The 18,524-nt window shown below is 44.0% G+C and overlaps 2 protein-coding genes and 2 pseudogenes across 3 annotated transcripts; 2 read left to right on the forward strand and 2 right to left on the reverse strand.

Moving 5' to 3' along the window:
* Positions 1 to 4,745: 4,745 nt before the first annotated feature.
* Positions 4,746 to 9,091, forward strand: LOC136549975 (cyclin-C1-1). 2 transcript variants are annotated; one of them, XM_066541408.1, is made up of 9 exons: positions 4,746 to 4,904; positions 5,002 to 5,108; positions 5,902 to 5,941; positions 6,796 to 6,840; positions 7,219 to 7,340; positions 7,431 to 7,545; positions 7,669 to 7,713; positions 8,484 to 8,631; positions 8,713 to 9,091. In XM_066541408.1, exons 1-9 carry the CDS (start codon positions 4,873 to 4,875, stop codon positions 8,830 to 8,832), a joined length of 774 nt encoding a protein of 257 aa, XP_066397505.1. In that variant the 5' UTR covers positions 4,746 to 4,872; the 3' UTR covers positions 8,833 to 9,091. The 2 variants fall into 2 exon arrangements, with proteins under 2 accessions (XP_066397505.1, XP_066397504.1); XM_066541407.1 differs by lacking the exons at positions 4,746 to 4,904; positions 5,002 to 5,108 and having other exon boundaries at positions 5,811 to 5,941; positions 8,484 to 9,091.
* Positions 9,092 to 9,263: 172 nt separating this feature from the next.
* LOC136549976 (uncharacterized) lies at positions 9,264 to 12,254 on the reverse strand. Its single transcript, XM_066541409.1, has 6 exons — positions 12,105 to 12,254; positions 11,342 to 11,596; positions 11,024 to 11,093; positions 10,535 to 10,608; positions 9,779 to 10,016; positions 9,264 to 9,700 (listed from the first exon to the last, which is right to left on the reverse strand). The coding sequence occupies exons 2-5, from the start codon at positions 11,555 to 11,557 to the stop codon at positions 9,780 to 9,782; spliced, it is 597 nt and encodes a 198-aa protein (XP_066397506.1). The 5' UTR covers positions 11,558 to 11,596; positions 12,105 to 12,254; the 3' UTR covers positions 9,264 to 9,700; position 9,779.
* Positions 12,255 to 12,274: 20 nt separating this feature from the next.
* On the forward strand, positions 12,275 to 14,813 carry LOC136549977 (uncharacterized; annotated as a pseudogene).
* Positions 14,814 to 14,945: 132 nt separating this feature from the next.
* LOC136549974 (uncharacterized) lies at positions 14,946 to 17,990 on the reverse strand (annotated as a pseudogene).
* Between the last annotated feature and the right edge of the window lie 534 nt (positions 17,991 to 18,524).

The raw sequence follows: 18,524 nt of genomic DNA on the forward strand, positions 1-18,524 counted from the left end.
ACACAAAAAGTTTCACAATTTTATCAAGCTTCTATAATTAGTTATGAAATAAACAAGATTCGACATTTTTAATCATATCTGAAAAGACAAAATCATTTTTTGCGCCTAAACTTTTCCCACTCATCCTTCTCTTACCCACAGCCACTGATCGATGGGGCTCGGGTCAACCCTGACCCAGCCTGGCATTGACCGCGGCATCGCCGGCGGGTAAGTCACGCAGCTCACCGCCAATGACCTCTCCGGCACGTGGACTGCACCGGCGTGCTCCCCCCCCCCCCCCCCCCCCCCCCCCCCCCCCCACACACACACACACAGCCATGCTACATGCTACCGAACGAACGAATTAGGGCACGGGGTGTGTGTGCAGCCGCAGCCACGGCGGACCGGCGGCGCACGGCGCGGCGGTGCTTGCCGACGGCAAGGTCGCCAGCGACGGGAAGGTCACCCACACGCTCCCCACACTCTTGCTAACACTACTACGGTACTGGTTGGTCGAATTAGGGCTCGCAGCGTCCCTGACTATGGCCATGGTGGCACGGCGGCGCGGCGGCGATCATGGCGCTACGGCCCCTAATCGGCCTAATTAAAGCGGGATACGCGTAGAAGGTGCTCACCGTGACTTTGTGACGCGTGCAGGTGAAACAGAGGAGACTCGGACATGGCTGCCGACGGAGAGGGTGGATGCGGTGGTCAGACCCGAAGAAGACGACGGCGTTCCATCGCATGCTGTGCGATAGAGATAAAAAGGAAGAGCCTATGAGCATCACGTAATAGCAGGGAAGCCAAAACGGAAAATATTAAGGAGGGAGATGCAGCGGAGCGAGCTGGCCACAGTGAGGGTGTTCACGGCGGCGCTCTGGACGCCGAGGAGGAAGACGACCACGTCTGGCTGGCTCCGGTGGCTAGAGCAGACGCGAGTGGGTCGAGCGGATGTGTAAGGTGATGTAGAGTCTGTGTGCAAGGCGAATTGGGCAGGAACGCCACAGTGGCGGAGAAATCGCCGGCGCGGCGAGAGCTTGGCGGCGGCGCTGGAGAGGGAAGAAAGCGAGGACGCCGGCCGACTCCAGGTTAAAAGGGCGAGGGCGAAGCGTCTCGGCCTCCAGCTCCTGCTTGCGACGCGGCAGGGGAAGCAGCTGCGTGTCAACACACACGAGGGCGGCGAAAAATGGTCGGCGGGCGTCGGCGGTGAGCAGCTGCGTCACCTGCTTGCCAGAGACACTGTTGCCAACTGAAACTCGATCTTCTTCTCTCCTTTTTCTCCAGATTTCTCGTAGTGACTTGAAAAACTTCCTTACTACGGATTGTTCATCTAAGAGAGATCTCCAACTTTGGTCTAAGTCTCAAACCCAGATTCTCACTGGATTGAGAGATCTAGAGAGAGGAACAGAGGTACCTTGAAACTGATCCGCAAAACTTTCAGTTAGAGTTTTTCAAAAACAGTTTTGTTAAGCAACTTTGGGGAATTAATTAGAGACTAAACATGATTCAGTCATTACATATAATTACACATTAACAAAGCTTAAACATTACACCAAACAATGCAACAAAAGTTGGATAAATTTTATTCATGGAAACTCATTTAATAAATCCCCAAAGTTGGAACTTGAAAACTGATATTCAGTGACTTAGGCAAAAAATTGGCCAAGTTTGAAATTCAGCCTTAAATTCAATCTTTGAGTTCAATTTTAAACATTTTTAACTTATAAATATCACCAAACTTTGATTTCATAAGAAAGCTCACATTTAACACTAAAAAGTTTATTTTAACAAAATTTTACTTGTTTAAACAAATTCACATATTTAAATTCACAAAGATCCTTAAGCATTAATATTGGCATCATTTCATGCAACATATGAAACACCACTTGTGCAACATGAGTAAGCTATAATTGAAACATGAGTTGCATTAATGCCACAATGCCGGATGATTATGCACCATGATGCTCATAATCAAGTTTTAATTGCTTTTTAACAACTGGGATGTTACAGCTAAGGGGAAGTGAGAAGGAGATATGCGGACAGGGGCAACCCACGGGAGCCTTCGGTGGTTGCTGGCAGTTCGGTTCCAATTGGTTTCTCGGTTCGGTTAGGGGCTAAAACTGAACACCGAGCCAATCACCAAAGTTTTCAGAATATGAAACCGAAAGATAAACCGAAAAACCGACAATTCGTTTCGATTTCGGTTCGGGGTTCGGTTTTTTGTCTAAATGTGCCCAGCCAGACTTGGGGGCAGACAGCTTCTTCACCGATCACCGCAGTAAAGTATAAATACACCACACATCCCCTGCTGCTGAATAGTTTGTACTCCGAGAGAAAATCCCCAGTATTTTGGATGGGTTGCACGCACCGATCAAACAATTTAGTAAAAAAATTTACTCCCACACGCAGAAACATAAATTCAGAGTTTCCAAACCTTTTTTTTCTTTTATAAGTTGCTGACTTGTTAGTTGTTTGGTGGTGGTGTCTCGGCCTCTCGAGGTAACCTTCAGAGTTCAGGCTCAGTATACAGTTAATTTGTCATGTTCGCTTGGCTGATAAGCCATGACTAAAAGTACTATTGATTATTTTATTGTGAAAAAAATATTCATTAACTGAAACTGCTTATAAACCGGGCTGGCAGCATGGCACTGTTAGCCGGCGTTCCCTTGTCGTTTATCGCAGCGAGACCCAGTCAGCGCAAGTCAAATCAAATCCAGTCGCAGCATCTGTCTCTTCCAGTGCAATCCAATCACTGCCACTGCTGACTGCCCTTAACTTTCAGCCCGCCGGCCCGGATTCTTGACCTTTCGAAGGGTAGGGACCCTACATAAATATTTTTTCCCTCCTCTCTTTAAGGGTACCCGGTCCAGGTGCTCCGGCTCCTCATGCCTTGGTCATGTTAGACACTATTGAGACTGTAGGTGCTCCCAGCAGGGCTCCGGCTCTTTCCAATCTCCGCTACAAACAGTCTGTTCGGGAGGCCGTATCGTATCGTGGATTATTTACTGCTGGCTGGTTTAGTGTGAGAGAAAAACACTGTTCCCGGCTGGAAATTTACGATCGTTTACGAGTAAGCGAACAAGCTAAAACCGACGGAGCCGGAGGAGCTACGTTTTGGAGGCTCCAGCAGCTCCTCTACAGTGGTGCTATAGTAGCCGAAGCCGGAGCCGCCGGAGCCCTCCAAACGGCGCCTTAACCTGAGGGCGCATACACCGTCGATCGGGTGCCTGCTTGATGCTACAAAAAATTTGCAGTAAACTGCACTCAACAGTCAACACTCCCAAGACAGAGAGGTAAAAACCGAGTGATCCACGCCGAGCAGCAGCATTACTATTATTTTCACCGTATAAGGAGGAGCAGTAGCTAACTTGGCACCAACCAGTGAATGAAGCCAAAGTGAGATTTTGAAATACTGACATTATCCTGGATCTATCTAGTAGCGCTGGACCGACGTAGCCAGATTGAGATTGGTCGATCAGTCACAGGTTGACAGCAGCGCGCATGCAGCACTGTACATCATGCATATCCATCTGACGATTATTGACGAGTGGGCACAATGATCACGCAGGCAGGTGGCGTTGGCGGTCTCGGCCTCGCCCCTTGGATCTTTTTTTCTTTTGGATGGACGCCGCCTTTCGTTGTCGCCGATCTACACGACTACGCCAGCTTCACTCACACCCGTCGGTCGATTCAGATATCGGAGACTGGATAATTAAGGGGAGCTAGCTGCTGCCTCAGTTTCAGTCATACATGCGAGGCCGTGCAGCGTGGAGCCGTCGAGGTGTGGAGTGGAGCCATGCCATGTAGCGGTGGACCAAGAAAATATTTCAAGAAACTGAACAACACTACTATTCAATCGTAAGTCTTAGTCTTCTATACTATAAAACTTTGATTAAAAATTTATAAAGACTCCTACAGGGGTTCCACTGCTACGATATGGATAGGAGAGGCTTAAGCCACCCACCCCACCGCTGTGTGCGCCCCTGATGCCATGCATGCATGCAACAGCCACGGTGGTTGAGACGTAAGCTGATCGATGCAGCTGGGAGAGCATGTGACTGCAGGCGTTTGTGTGGTGCGATCGTTCCATTCCATCTTCTGCTGCGTTTAGTTTCTAAAAAGTTTTCCAAAAAGTGCTACAGTAGTCGTCACATTAAATCTTGCGATACGTGCATGGAGCATTAAATGTAAACGAAAAAAAACTAATTGTACAATTTGGTTGAAAATCACGAGACGAACGTTTTGAGCCTAATTAGTCTATAATTAAACACTAATTATCAAATAAAAATGAAAAATGCTACGGTAACCAAATTCCCAAATTTCGCGAACTAAACACGGCCTCCGTCTCTTAATTCTGGTCGCGTTCTTGCGCGATACGGTATGTACGTGTCAGGTCGTCGCCGTCGGACTGAATTATTCCGAGCCAGCCAAGGACGACGTACAAACCGACGCCGTCCTTCTACCTATTCAGGGCCGGCACTGCCTATCTGAGGTAAAAAAAAAAGGTTCAATAGTGTGTCAACTTAGTACTCAGTAACTGATTTTGTTTTTTTTTAATAGAAAAACTCAGTAACTAAGCTCTGACACGCGACCGAATAGGCGAATACGCCTGGCCTGATCCAGGCCCACTTCCCTGCGAAATCTTTGGATTTTCAGAGGATTCGAAACTTGGGGAGCTAACGTTTGGCAGGCCTAGTAGCGCAATCCGGGCTTCGGAAGCCTCTAGACGGCCCATAATGCTGGCTGATGGGCCGGCCTGACCAATTGATGGGTTCTGCTTCTGCTTTACCAATCAATCTGGCTTGAGAGTCGCCGGCGGTTCCCCCTCCCCGATTTCTCCACCGATTCGGCCGGCGGGAGTCTACGCAGGCTCGCCGGGATCGCGGGTCCACGATGGCGGCCAACTTCTGGACGTCGTCGCACTGGTAAGCCTCCCGGCCTCGTTGCCCCCTCCTCCCCGTTCGCGCCTTTCGATTTGGTGCCTGATTAGGGCGGTGCTGCTGTTGTTGCTGGGATGTGCAGCAAGCAGCTGCTGGACCCCGAGGATGTGGACCTGGTTCCGGCGGCGGACCGGGAGCGGGGCATCACGCCGGAGGAGTTCCGCCTCATCAAGATCCATATGTCGTTCCGTGAGCTCCTATCCTTCCCTCCGCTTTTCCTGACACCTTGCTCTAGCGTTTCCCGATGTGAGTATGGCCCTGTACAGCTTACCTGGGAAGCGCTTCCCAGATAAGCTGCATAAATAGAGTAAAAGCGGCGGTCAAAATAAGCTGGTTTGATCCAGCTTCTGCTTTTTAGTACTGCTGTGGAATAAGCGTGGCCAGAACAAGCTGCTGAAAAGCGTGGCGTTTGGCTGTTGATTTCAGCTTATTTTGGCCATAAGCAGCGTATAAGCTGTACCAAACAGGCCCTATGTGAGCCAGCTTTAGATTCTAGCTTGCTTCTGTATAGTGTACTAAAAAAAGTCATACCAAACTCACTGTGTGCTGTTAGATGTTAAAACTGCTAGTCTTTTATGGCCTTAGGCGTATCAAATGTAGACTGATCTGATGTTCAAACGATCGCCAGTATTCCGCGAGTGTGACAAATAACTTGTGTATATGTAGTTATACCCATGAGCATCCTGTGCTATGTTCTTCCCTGCCGTTTCAGTTGAGAAAGGGAGAAAAATACGATGGTTTGCCCCTTGTTTTTACTCTACTGATTTCAAACAAACAAGTTCATGTCCTTGTTTATGTTATACCTTTTTGGTGATGGGAAATTTTGCAATCCTTGCTTTTATTAATTTGACACATTGTTCATTTCCATACATTTACATCAGTCATAGGATCTCACATTTTCACATGATGGATGTCCATTTTGCATTAGGACACATTGTGTCATCTTGGATGCCTTACCAATACAAGCATTTGATGATTTCAGATATCTGGAGGCTGGCACAGCAGGTTAAAGTTAGGCAAAGGTTAGGCCTTGTTTGCATAACCTGATTTATTTGCTTCTTTTGTACTGATAAAAAAACTTGTTTGTCATCTTGATTTCTTACTATATTTTGCACTTGGCATTTTTCCTTCTACATCTTGTAACTTATATAGATGCTAAAAGAATTAAAGAACACATCATATAGGTTGTTGGTTTATTAACTGAAAATCAGCACATTCAGATGTTTAGTTACTGGGGATGCAACTTCGATTGGATCTATGTTTACTTGTTTCGTCACTTCTTTTCTGTATGCTTCTTCTTTGGGGCAATTCTTTGCAGTACCAGGTTGAACAAAGCTTCAGAGATGTCATGAAGAGAATCTTCAGATTTTCGAACAAGATTTGTTTTGCTGTGGTCATACTTAAACTTACTTGAATTTTCTTTTTGACTTAATGAGGAGCATCTTTATTATTAAAGATTCCCTATCCAAAAACCCAGTGCAGAACATTGGAAAAGGACGGGATACTATCCTTCTCAAAACCCACCTTTTTATATCCCAGTCCCAGTCCATATCACAAACCCATGGTGCATCCAAACGCCACCTTAGTGTTTGTTCCTCCCCCATCATTTTGTCCTTGATGTTCCTACTCCAGGTTCAATAATCAAACTCTGGCATCATTAAGAGAAAGATGAGCTTCTCAAATAGAATTCTTATGTTACCGTATGCTCATCGACCATATGAGTGCGACAGTACTTACAGGATTATTGTAAAAACTAATATTGAGTGCATCTCAAGTCTCAACGAATTAAGTTTTCACATAACATGCATGTTATATCCTGTCTTTAGCTTGTCTGCCAAGAAGCGATCTTTGTGACCTTAAACTGTTGTTATTTCAGGGTTATAGCTACAGCAGTCACTTACTTCAGGCGTGTGTATACAAGGTATGCTTCTCTATGTCAGGAGGATACACTGCATGTGCATCTGTGTTCGTATGCATTGTAGAATTATCACTTCTAAATTCAAATGATGGTCTTACTACTTAGAGGAAGGAAACATAGTGTTATTACAAGATTTGTAGAATTGTTTCCTAATTTTTTTCAACTGTCCTCTTATAACTGTTTAACTTGAAATAAGAAAACCATGTCCGAAACCTAATCTTCTGACATCATTAGCTGGGCTAAATATATCCAGATTTTATCATTTGTTTCTATATATTCTCCTGAAAAACATTGAATTAGTTTTTCTAGTGGGGCCTTGAATCTTTTGGATGTGTATATTTTGTAGTGAGAATTTTGTTCTAACACGAAATTTGTTTCCAGGAAGAGCATGTCAGACTATGATCCTCGTTTGGTTGCACCTACCTGTTTGTATTTGGCATCTAAGGTGGAGGAGAGCACAGTGCAAGCCCGTCTTCTTGTCTTTTACATAAAAAAGATGTGTGGTATGTCTTATAACCATGTTTATTGGCATATTTACATGGAAAAACTGCTGTAGACGACCTTTTTTCTCTCTCCCTCTCTTCAAAGTGCAGGTTCCGATGACAAGTATCGGTTTGAAATTAAGGATATTCTTGAAATGGAAATGAAGCTCCTGGAAGCTCTTGATTATTATTTGGTTGTTTTCCATCCATATCGTCCTCTCTTACAGTAAGAATCTGTTTCCTGTGTAATCGCTGGTGTTTTTTTGTGGAACATACCTTTCTCATATCTCCCTAGCTTTCGGTTATTTGTTCTAGTGGAACTCCGAGTTGATAGATGCCCTATCTGCAGGTTATTGCAGGATGCTGGCATAACAGATCTGACACAATGTGCCTGGTAAGCACTGCTTTTATCAACAGCATGATTCAGTGTCAACAGTTAAGGGGAAAAGGAACTTTTATTCTGCTTAGGACTTTTATGCTATTGAAGCTGAAGCCTAGGCTCTTGGATGTTTTTGTTGGCCCAAACTTGGACTTTCGAAACATTGTCATGAGTAAACAAGTCAGAGCAAGATAACTACCCTCATTCCTTGCAGGGTTTATTGACATCAATAGTTTAAGTAAGACTAAGTATTTTGCATTTGGTATGGAATACCCTTGGAAGCAAATACTTATATCTCTTCAGAGTTTCCTTTCTCTTCCTTCTGAATTTGGCCCAATTCGGCAGGGCTCTGGTTCCTCCTAAAAAGGCTTCGACTTTGGCTCCTCTTGTGGAGCTACTTCTCTGGTGGAGCTGAAGTCGTTTTGGAAAACGTTTGGCAAAAACGGCTCTAGTGGTAGTTTGTGAGGAGCCGGGAGAAGCCACATTTTTGTGGCTCCAGCTCCTCTGGGCTTCTTCGCCAGAGCCATTTTGGCACCCCACCGTTTGGCATGGCTTCATGGCAGGAGCCAGAGCTGGAGCTGGCCCTGTGCCAAACGCTAGTGTGATATGCACAACAACATAAATTGATTCACCTAGAATTGTTAGTGTTAGTTTTAGGATTAGTATCTAATTATGGGTGATATTGTATGCTCAGTCTTTAGCTAGACCTGTTGGTTGTTGTTACATCTTCGTTTCTTTCTTTTCTTTTCTTTTTTAAAGAAAAAACGACCTTTTATGACTTGCAGGGGCCTTGTTAACGATACATACAAGATGGACCTTATCCTCATATACCCTCCCTACATGATTGCACTGGCCTGCATATACATAGCAAGTGTTCTGAAAGACAAGGACACCACAGCATGGTTTGAAGAGCTCCGTGTTGACATGAACATAGTAAGCAGTTCTGTTGTTGATTTCCCAGCTATTTATTCTGTATTGTTTTCTTCACCCAACTTTGTGACTTGCAATTCCCAGGTTAAGAATATCTCTATGGAAATATTAGACTTCTATGACACCTACAAGATTGATCCTCAAAGGGGCATCCCTGAGGATAAGATAAGCCCCGTGATGAACAAGTTGCCGGCGAAGGCTTAACTCAGATTTGGCGTCTATTCAAGCTTTCTTAAGAGTGTAAACTAGTAGCAAGCTACATCACACTTCCACCTGTGTGTGTACTGAGCCTGCACTGTTGCTTGTGACGTGTTGATGAACTACCTGTTGACAGAACCCCAATGGAATTGTTTGTGTATGCTGCTGGAGTGAACTTCAATCTAGTAGTATCAGCATCTTTTAACTATTTTATTACAAGTGTTGTTCGAGGGTTCTTGATTATGAAAGGTGCTACTTTGTGTTATCTGAAGATGTGTTGTAGGCCTTTGGCTGTTAAAATCTGCATCGCTAGCACCGGCGGTGTGCACGTGGGTGTGTAGGCCTTTGGCTGTTAAAATCTGCGTCGCTAGCACCGGCGGTGTGTGCATGCGGGGAGCCCATAGAAGTAACAGACAAAAGACTTACAAGCCATCAGATATGAATATTAGGTTATTTCCATAGTGGATTGGTGTAGGCCGTAGATAGGAGGCCACACTAGCTCAACGCCTCAGCCATCTTTCTAGATGCCAGAGAAGGCGGTCAGAAAATAGTACGAGTATACACTATACAGTGCCAAACAAAAAGCATCCAAAATGCTAAATATTTCAAGTTGCTATCGTCATTTTAGAATGAAGCATATCCCAGTTACACTAATCCACTAGGGCAATAACCTAATACATACAACACCACAATAACATTCTGGAACCATGGATGCAATAAGAGGAAGTTTTCATGATGCGCTCCTGGTGATGCAGTTAAATGATACAGATTAGGATGAAACATCTATCTGCTGTTCACCCTAAGAACTTCTGATCTTCACTGTACATTGCACAGCCTTATGTTACCAGAAGTTTCTTTGACAAAGCCAATCGACCTGTATCGGATAACAAAGAGGTTAAGCTAATTGCCCCAAAAGTTTACTACAAGCCATCAGATATGTAAAGCAGCTCACCTTAACTAGAAGCCTTTGGAAGGTAAATACGATGAGCACTATTCATTTTCAGCCCCTTCCTGCAAGTAGGGCATTTCTTCTGAATCTTGATGGCCTGCTTGATGCACATGTCGCAGAAGACATGGCCACAAGTCGTTGTGGAAGGCTCCTCCATCTTATTCCAACATATTGGGCAGGTAAAAAATGGTTCCTTGGGGACCTCCTTGGCAGGCTCTTTGCCAGTTTGTACGGCATTTGACTATCGAATAGAAACTCGTAATTAGAGTTCAATGCGAAGAGCAATGTAAAAGCAATTGGGGCAAGCATCAAACACAGGGCAGCCTTTTTGCTGAAATTTTCGAAATGTACTCCAAAATACTAAATAGCAAGCCAGTGAGTTAATATCACCTACATTACAGAACATAACATGATGCTAGAAGTTTACAACGACAGCATTTGGATAGTCATAGATATTAAAGGTTGGCAGCTAGCAAGAACATGAACAGACCCGTATCACACCATAATAATATGTAAGTATGTGTTCCAAGACTTGGTTGGCCAAGGAAAATATGAATTTAAAACAAAACACTGAAAGGACAAAGTTACATAAATAACATTATACGGGAATGTTGAACATGTAAGTTAGGATTGAGCATTAACAGGAAACCTTATGCACATTAAATAGCTGAAAGTACACAGATAGGTCTTCTATCAACCTAGCTTTGAAGTTGAAAAAGTTATTCCCCTCAATCAAGACTATTATTATAAAATAAATACCTGCAAGCTGGACCCTGCTCCCCAATCTGGAGTGAGGTGATGTCCTACTGGTACAACCCTCTGGCGTTTGTTCCCTGTGGAGAAGATACAGACGCATCGTCATCACAAAACACATATGACTGAATGCATGGTAACAGATAGCTAGGAAATAAGATGTGTGTTACTGTTGACAAACATTTTTCATGTAGGCAGCATGCAATATCATAGAAGCCAGTCAATTAAGAAATTAGAAAAATGAGAAATATCAGTCTAACTTCCAGCACAGCCTAGAGATGTGTCACCACTATTGCAGTAGCTTGTGTCCTAAGATGGAGTAATCTGAGATATAGTCATAGGCACATTGCAAGCACTAACCCAAATTGTTTGTGTTGTTGAATATACAACTTTTGAAGAATTTAACTGCAATTTGATATTGCATTGATGAACAGATACCATTACAAAGGCCACACCAATTCTACAAGCACAATGATACGAAGGCAGTAAACTAACCTTCCCGGCTAGCTTCAACCTCCAAGTCAACCACTGTTATAGGTTCCCTCCTGGTTCTCCTGTTCCTCCTCTGCAGAATACAATATGCTTTGATGTAAGTGCTAGCTGATGGTGCACCATATATATTAGCATAACTATCATTCATAAAAATTCTTATTAACAGGAATAACTGCAATAATAAAGAGTTTGAGAAGTCCTGTTAAAAGGCTGCTACTTAAAAATCACCAATTGACCCAATGGCATGACACTAGCAGAACAAACAATGCTATTGAAAAGTGTAAGTACTTGTTTAAATTCAAGATAATGAGAGAATTATACTGGCGGGGGCACTCGCGAGGGCGATACTGCCTGAACTTCATCTTCGATGGCCTCCACATCAATGGGTGAGTTTCGGGCGCCAGGAACAGGGGTCAGTGGTCCACGACGGCTCTCTGCCACCCGGGAGCTTGCTTCAAAGATCACCAATACTTTATCAGCAGACCCATCTTGCGACTGTCTCCTTGGTGCACGCCTTGTACCACTGACAGTGTTCATGCTCTCTTTGGTGCCTATACTCACCTCAACTTAACAAACCTGAAATTCATAGGCACATGGTATAGTTCCTTATCTGCTAGTCTACTGCTCTACAGTTTTTTACTTCACGATAACAACAGAACCTAGACACTGTTCCCTCAAAAAACAAAACCTAGACACGCATCCAACCCTAACAGCCTAATCACTAAGTAAGTAATAATAACTAAGATTAAAACCGCAGCAAAGGCAAAATCGTAAAACTGTAGAGTTCTACGCGGGGTGATGGGAAAAAAAATTGACGAACAAGACTAACAGCTCGAAATCACGGTTCCCAGCAAAGATCTACCGAATCAACAAAGATCAGCGGTGGGGAGGCGTTACTAGAAATGAGAAAAATCGACCTAAGGACCGGGGGAATCGGCGGCGCGGCGCGGCGATCGAAACTAATCAGAAACCCCTCCCTCCCCCGCGGTTGCCTCGCCAAATCAACACCGGGAGCCGCCAACCCACGCGGCCCGGACCAAATACAGACCGTATGCATCGGGAGGGACGAGAAATCCGCACGTACCTGTCGAATCGGACCCGAGTTCGATCGAAGTATCGAACGCAGTTCGTTCGTTCGAAGAGGGGAGGGGGGAAGCCCGAAACCGCGACGGAACTTGAGGGGAAGGGGAGTAGTGCTTCCTCCTTTCTATTGCGTCCACTCTCCGGTGCGGTGACTTATGTGATCATTATTAGCGTCCCTGGCAAGTGGGGCAGCCGAGCAAAGCAAAGCCCACTTCAGGCGAGTCCACGAGGCGGCCAGCCCAAGCCCAACAGCGCGAAAACAAAACCCTAGCCACGAGCTCGGCTCCCCGAGCGGGTCCGACCTGAGCAGGAATACCAGCGAAGTTGAGAAGCTGGAGCCGGCCGGACGAAGGGGCGTTTACCAGCCTGGACGGAGCCGAGCCACGTTGTCCATTCACTCTGCCTGGAGCTGAAGTGTTGAACGAAGTGGGAAAAGCTTCCAAAAGAACTGTGGCGTAAAAGTGAAATAGCCATGGCGGCGGGTGCGGCCTCCGCGCGTGACCGACGGCGACGGAGCCGTGCTCCGGCGGGTGGCGCTGCCCGCGACGTTGGAAACGATGATAGCGAGGAGCAGCACCTCAACCCCTTCCTCGATGCTGCGCCATCCGCCTCCTCAAGGGTCCAGTTCAGTTGCGTGCTTCCTTTTGCTTGCAGATGCTCTGCCTTCTCTTTTCTGTCTGTGTTGGCTCGTCATGGGATTGTGTCCTCGCTAGGTTCTGCGGATCTGGGCACAGGAATATGGCGTCGCGCGCGCGGTGGGTGGAGGAGACCGGCGCTGCGGAGGTGGTGGAGAGCAGTGGCTGACCACCGGTGTCACTCGGGCCGGCAAGCTGTACTACAATACAACGTTGAGGAGATCGGGTACGTACGCCAACTGTTCGATGAAATGGGTACGTACGCCAACTGTTCGATGAAATGCCGTATCTGTACAGCATGTGATCGTATACTGGCCAGCACAAATGCTGCATTTGGTGTGCTGTGCATCTAGCAGACCAGCAAAAATGATGCACTACGTGAATCTCTGAAGCCATTTATACTCCTAATGTATTATGCATGAATTGCTTGCCATTGACTTCATTTTTCAAGAACTTGAGTTTGCTAGTGAAGGTTTATTGTCTGATGAAAACATGTAGGTTCTTGGCTGAAATAGGTGCCTTGGTTCTTCTCAGTGATAAGGATGAAACCATAGGAATTGAAGCCATCTATGAAAAGCTTGCTGGAGGAAATTATGGGTGCTCCTGGGATACTTTCCAGGCTTATAAGCACTTGAAATCGCTTGGATATATCGTTGGAAGGTTTGGTGTTCCCTGGACAATGAAGCATGGTGGTACTTGTGACACCATTGCTCCCCAGATGAATATACTTGAGACTGATCAGAGCTTAAATAAAGTTGACGGAGCCTCCAATGACATAACCAAATTGCTCAAGAAAATGCAGATTGATGGGATATCTCCATCTTTTGAAGTTTATCTACCAAATAGCAAGTTCAAAAAGTCATCCCCAGGGTCCCCTAGTTTCCTCTTATGTCTATTAAGGTAACAGTACATTAGTACGCCTTTATCGACTCAGTTAATTTTATGCTCATAGATTCAATGCAGTTTCATTTTTCCGCAATTCATCTTCTGTGGATCTTTCAGTATTTTAGTGTAGGGTAACAGGGTCTATCTTCATTTCAGGCTTTTCTTTAATTGTGGAAATATCTATCTATAAATATGAATGCATATACAATGTTAGTATAATATCTTCTTTGGAACATGTGAGTGCCCACTGGTACACATGGGCCGAGTTTCATGGAGGCCAAGGGTGGCTGGCATCCACCTCTATATAAATGGATTTCTTGTGCTTATTATTTGCAATGATCACCCATCTGCTAGCTATATGAACTCAATTGATAACTCAGTTGAACCTGATTGATTCTCAGTTAATTGGACTCTGTCTTGCCAAGTTGCTATCAAATTATATAATCAGTCATCATTTCTTGCCTGCATATTCTCTTTGTGTTGGTCAGTTGCAACTTATCACATTTTCTTTCCATTTTTCACCATTTCCCCCCAAAAGAAATAAATAGATGAAACTGAACAGGGGTGTAAGATTTTCTGCTAAGAGATAAACTGCAAAGAACAGTGTCATGTAAGTCAAGGGTCGCAGCTTATGAATAAAACCAGCATCATAGGAATCAAGGATGATCTCATATATTCTGTTGATACATGTTTCTATAACAACTTCAACATTCGACATATAATCCCATAAGAAAGACATTGATGTATTGTTTTTCCAATCTAATGCAGGGGTAAACCACCCTCAAGAGTTGAATTGGAAGCGGTGGAAAATAATTTCAGAGGCATCCCTCTGAAATATTGTCATGTGGATAATGGACGGGTCAGCTTTCTCTCCTTTGATGAAGTTACACTCCCAAGCTTGTCCTGATGGGTAGCAGCAGAACATGTAAACTGTAAAGTACATAGCATGATAGCAACAACGAGATCTTCCTTCATCAGTTGGTCACAACAATTATTTTTCTTGTCTGAAGCATGGTTAATTGATCTGAAGCCTGATAGCACGTGAAATGTTCCATCTTTTGCTGAACGGGTCTTGTTGAATCTTGACCCACAAATTTATATACCCTATACCCGATATGTGTCATGTATGCATGCCCAAGATCTCTTTTGTTGAGGTCGTCACTAGAACTGCCAGAATTTCTTGCAGAGATCAGTCACACAAGTGATTGCTTTTATACTTGATTGCTGATTAGCACTTGCACAATTGCAGAGACATAATTTTTTGTAACCATAGTCCCAAATTGACATGCGAAATATTTAAACTACATAAGCAAGCGCAAATTCACACAATTAATGAATGAATAATTAAATCTGTAAGGAATAAATCTGCTGATGCAAACAAAACTCAGTTGTATAAAAGTGTGATGCTGAACATTGGCGCGACAATGACCGAATACAAACCCTACAAAACAATCTTGCGGCTCACGATTTAAATCTCTGATAGAGCACACAACTTCTGGACTTCTGATAGTGCACACAGCTTCAGAACAGTGTCTTGAGATGCATTCGCACAAGCGCACTTTCCTACCTATTGATTGTCCCCTTGACAAGCGAACATATTAAAGTATGGAATTCTCTGTAGTATCACAATCCAGCAATTTGTTGTACAGTCCAGATTGTATGTTGGAAGGAGAAATCATGTCTAGTCTTTGCTTCTTGTTCACTTCTGATGATTTTGTTTCTGAGGCTGCACCTGTGACTTTCGGATTTCCAACTGTGACAAATGCTACTCTCTTCCTAGTCTCGGGCTTCAGGTGCTCGCGAGTACTAAAGGTGTCAGGAACTGAACAAGCACCGCTTTCATTTTCTAGCTGCCTCTGAGAATCTCCAGCATCACTGCAATGGATCATTTTATCTGGTTGCTCCGCTAGAGCAGCGTCTAGCTGGCTGGCTGGCGAGTTCGTTCCTTCTAGACTTTTCATATCTGTAATTGGTCACAAAATAGGGCAATAGAATAAAAAATAATGCTTTTGAAATTAAAGGCCATAGAACCATAAAAATAGAACTGGTCATGTTCTACATAATAAAAAAAATTGTTGTTGAAAACCTTTTGTTTTGTTCCATAAAGCAACAGCCGACTTTCAAATTAACCAAGTTATAACTATATAAATAACTAATCAAATGTTGCTCTGTAATATGCAAAACCTGGTGCATTTCAGTCAGAACCATGTTAGCTTATCATTCAAGTAGGCTATGTGAGGTTAGCATCAGAACACACGTCTGCCATATCACCATAAATCATGCCACCATGTGTGAACTGTAGCTATTTAATATACGCTCTAATGTAACATACTTCCAAAGATTGATGAACTAGCCTCCAAAGCCAGACTCCTACCTTGGTAGTTGGCAGCTAGCTTGGGAACCATGGGAGTTTTTATAGTAAAATAATTCAAAATATCTTAATATTTAATTTGAGCTATGTTCTTAGCAATGCAATAACACTACTAAGGTGCTTTCTTTTCCATCAAAATCAGCAACAAAGCACCAAGCATTGCCATGATTCATGAGCATGTCAACTAATTATGACAAAGGCAACAAAGAATTCAAGATCAATGGGTCATCATGCATTTATTGTGAAGAATAGAAGATAAAGCATTTCAACCTTCACTAATCAGTGCAAGTGTTTCATACTGGATTGGAGATTCAGGACCGCAGCACTTCTGATCCTCAACTTGGGTTTCCTGACAGATATCCTTAACCTTTTCATGCAAAATGAATTTATCTTTTACCCATACACACTCCAGAACTGCACATGCAGCATTCATAGAGGGGTAGTACTCTCTGAAAGCCTGTGGGAATAAGAGAAAGAAAAAAGAGGCAAATTTATTTAGCGAAAATCATTACATTTACTAGCAAGATCAGTTTGTGTGAAAAGTGAAAACATGGTCTCAGGCAATACGGCTTTTCCATGATATACAAAATGACATCATTGCTAGCGTGGAAGTAAAATACACCTGCACTCCACTGATGCTAATCTTAACAGCCTGCTTCCTATCAGTAAGATCGGTGACCTTATTGTATACTGACACAACATCAAGTAACATCTGTGAAACAAATACCAGAACGTCAGAGCCTACAGCAAAAGCTATGTAGGGAAAACAGAGAATATAACAATATTAGCTAGCATGTGATTCCAAGGTGACTTTACTACTTGTTAGGAGAGCGCATGTCAGCAATTTCAAACCGAATTTTCTTGATACAATTAGCCATGCTTATAGATTATAACCCTCACCTGTTGGATCAGGACCCTTACTCGCGCAAGCAAAGAGAACACAGCTGTGCAAAAATCAACGAAGAATGATTTAGCAAGCAAAAATGTTATCTGACTGTGATTTAGGCTAAGGAACTTTGGACATCTCTCAATTGCAAGAGAAATTTATATTTGTTTTCTTATGATGATAATAATGAAATGGTCAAGGAGAGACATTTATAGTTTAAAGGTAAGCCAAGTGCAAGTGCACAAGCACAACTAGTCCTATTTGTGACCTAAGAAACTATAAACAGAAACATGATATAACAAGCAAAAGGAAAAGGATACATTGCTGCCTTCATAACAGGTTCAGACATCTGCACGGGACCGAGAAAATTTTGACTGAGATTTTATACGATATTAAGTTGGGCAAAGTATGAAATCTCACTTCGAGCCTACACATAAGTCAAGATTCCAATCGCATGAAAGCTCAACAAACACAAAACACACCTGGGATAACAAGCGGGCAACACCCAAAAGCCTCTCATGATGGCTGTGGTTTGCACCAGGTTTCTTCTTAGTCTGCCTATATCAGAATTCAGAAAAAAAAAAAAAAAAAAAAAAAAAGGTTTTTTAAGTAAAAATCCAAACATGCCAAGTAATAATCAGATAATAGCAAGTGTAATTTGTAAGAAGCGTAAATAGGCTGACTTGGTGGGGACGAGGATCGTGTTGGCCGGCTTGCAGCATGCGAGAACCGGGAACACGGCGTTGAGGACCTCCGCAAGGCCGGCGCCGAGCAGAAGCTTCAGGTCCCTCCTCACCTGCGCGCATAGAAACTCAACACTCGCTCAGCGCAGCGGGATGGGAGGTTTCATCAGGAGGAGGTGTAGAGGAGCGGCCGGGCCTCACCTTGAGGAGGTACTGGAAGTAGGCGGCGCCGCGGTGCTGGTTCCGGTGCTTGTACACCAGGCGCTCCAGCACCCCCGCCTCCGCCTGCAGGTGACGCAGCGCAGCCCGCAGCCGCTGCTCCTCGTCACCCTCCCCAGCAGTGCCTGCCTCCGACCTCTGCGACATGGCCGACGGCGTGTGGGAGCGGTGGCGGCGGATGTCCCTCCGGTGCTGTTCCTGTCCTCATGGCCGAACTGGGCCTTGCTGGTGGACGTGGGAATAGAGGTCTCGTTCATAACGCGGCGCGGAATTATTTTGGGCCAAGATGGGCTGTGATGGTCCAGGTAGAGTTGAACTTTGAGGACAGATGTGCCGCACAGTATATACGGGGAAAAACTTCATTCTGCCTCTGCCGCCCTATCGTCTGATTTTTCTTCTTTATAAACTTTATAAAACCCGATATTTTACACCTTGAACACTTGAAACCATTCAAATTACCTCCAGTTTGGAGTAATTTTGAGAGTTATTTTGTCTTTTTAGTTAAAAATTCGATAAATACTTGATAAAGGTTATTAAACCACAAAAAAATGTCTCTATGCTTTTAAATTCAAAAAAAATGGAGACATATTTTGATACTCCAAACCCAATAAAATATTCAGACCTCATTAAAATTTATCAAGACGCTAAAAATATATATTTATGACGTGTTTGGGACTGCTCCACAAACTCCATCGTGGAGTAGCTCAAAAAAAACCTGGAGTTTATAGAGTACCCTTTTAAG

Source organism: Miscanthus floridulus, chromosome 4 (assembly GCF_019320115.1).
Source record: "Miscanthus floridulus cultivar M001 chromosome 4, ASM1932011v1, whole genome shotgun sequence".
Taxonomy (NCBI): Eukaryota; Viridiplantae; Streptophyta; class Magnoliopsida; order Poales; family Poaceae; genus Miscanthus; species Miscanthus floridulus.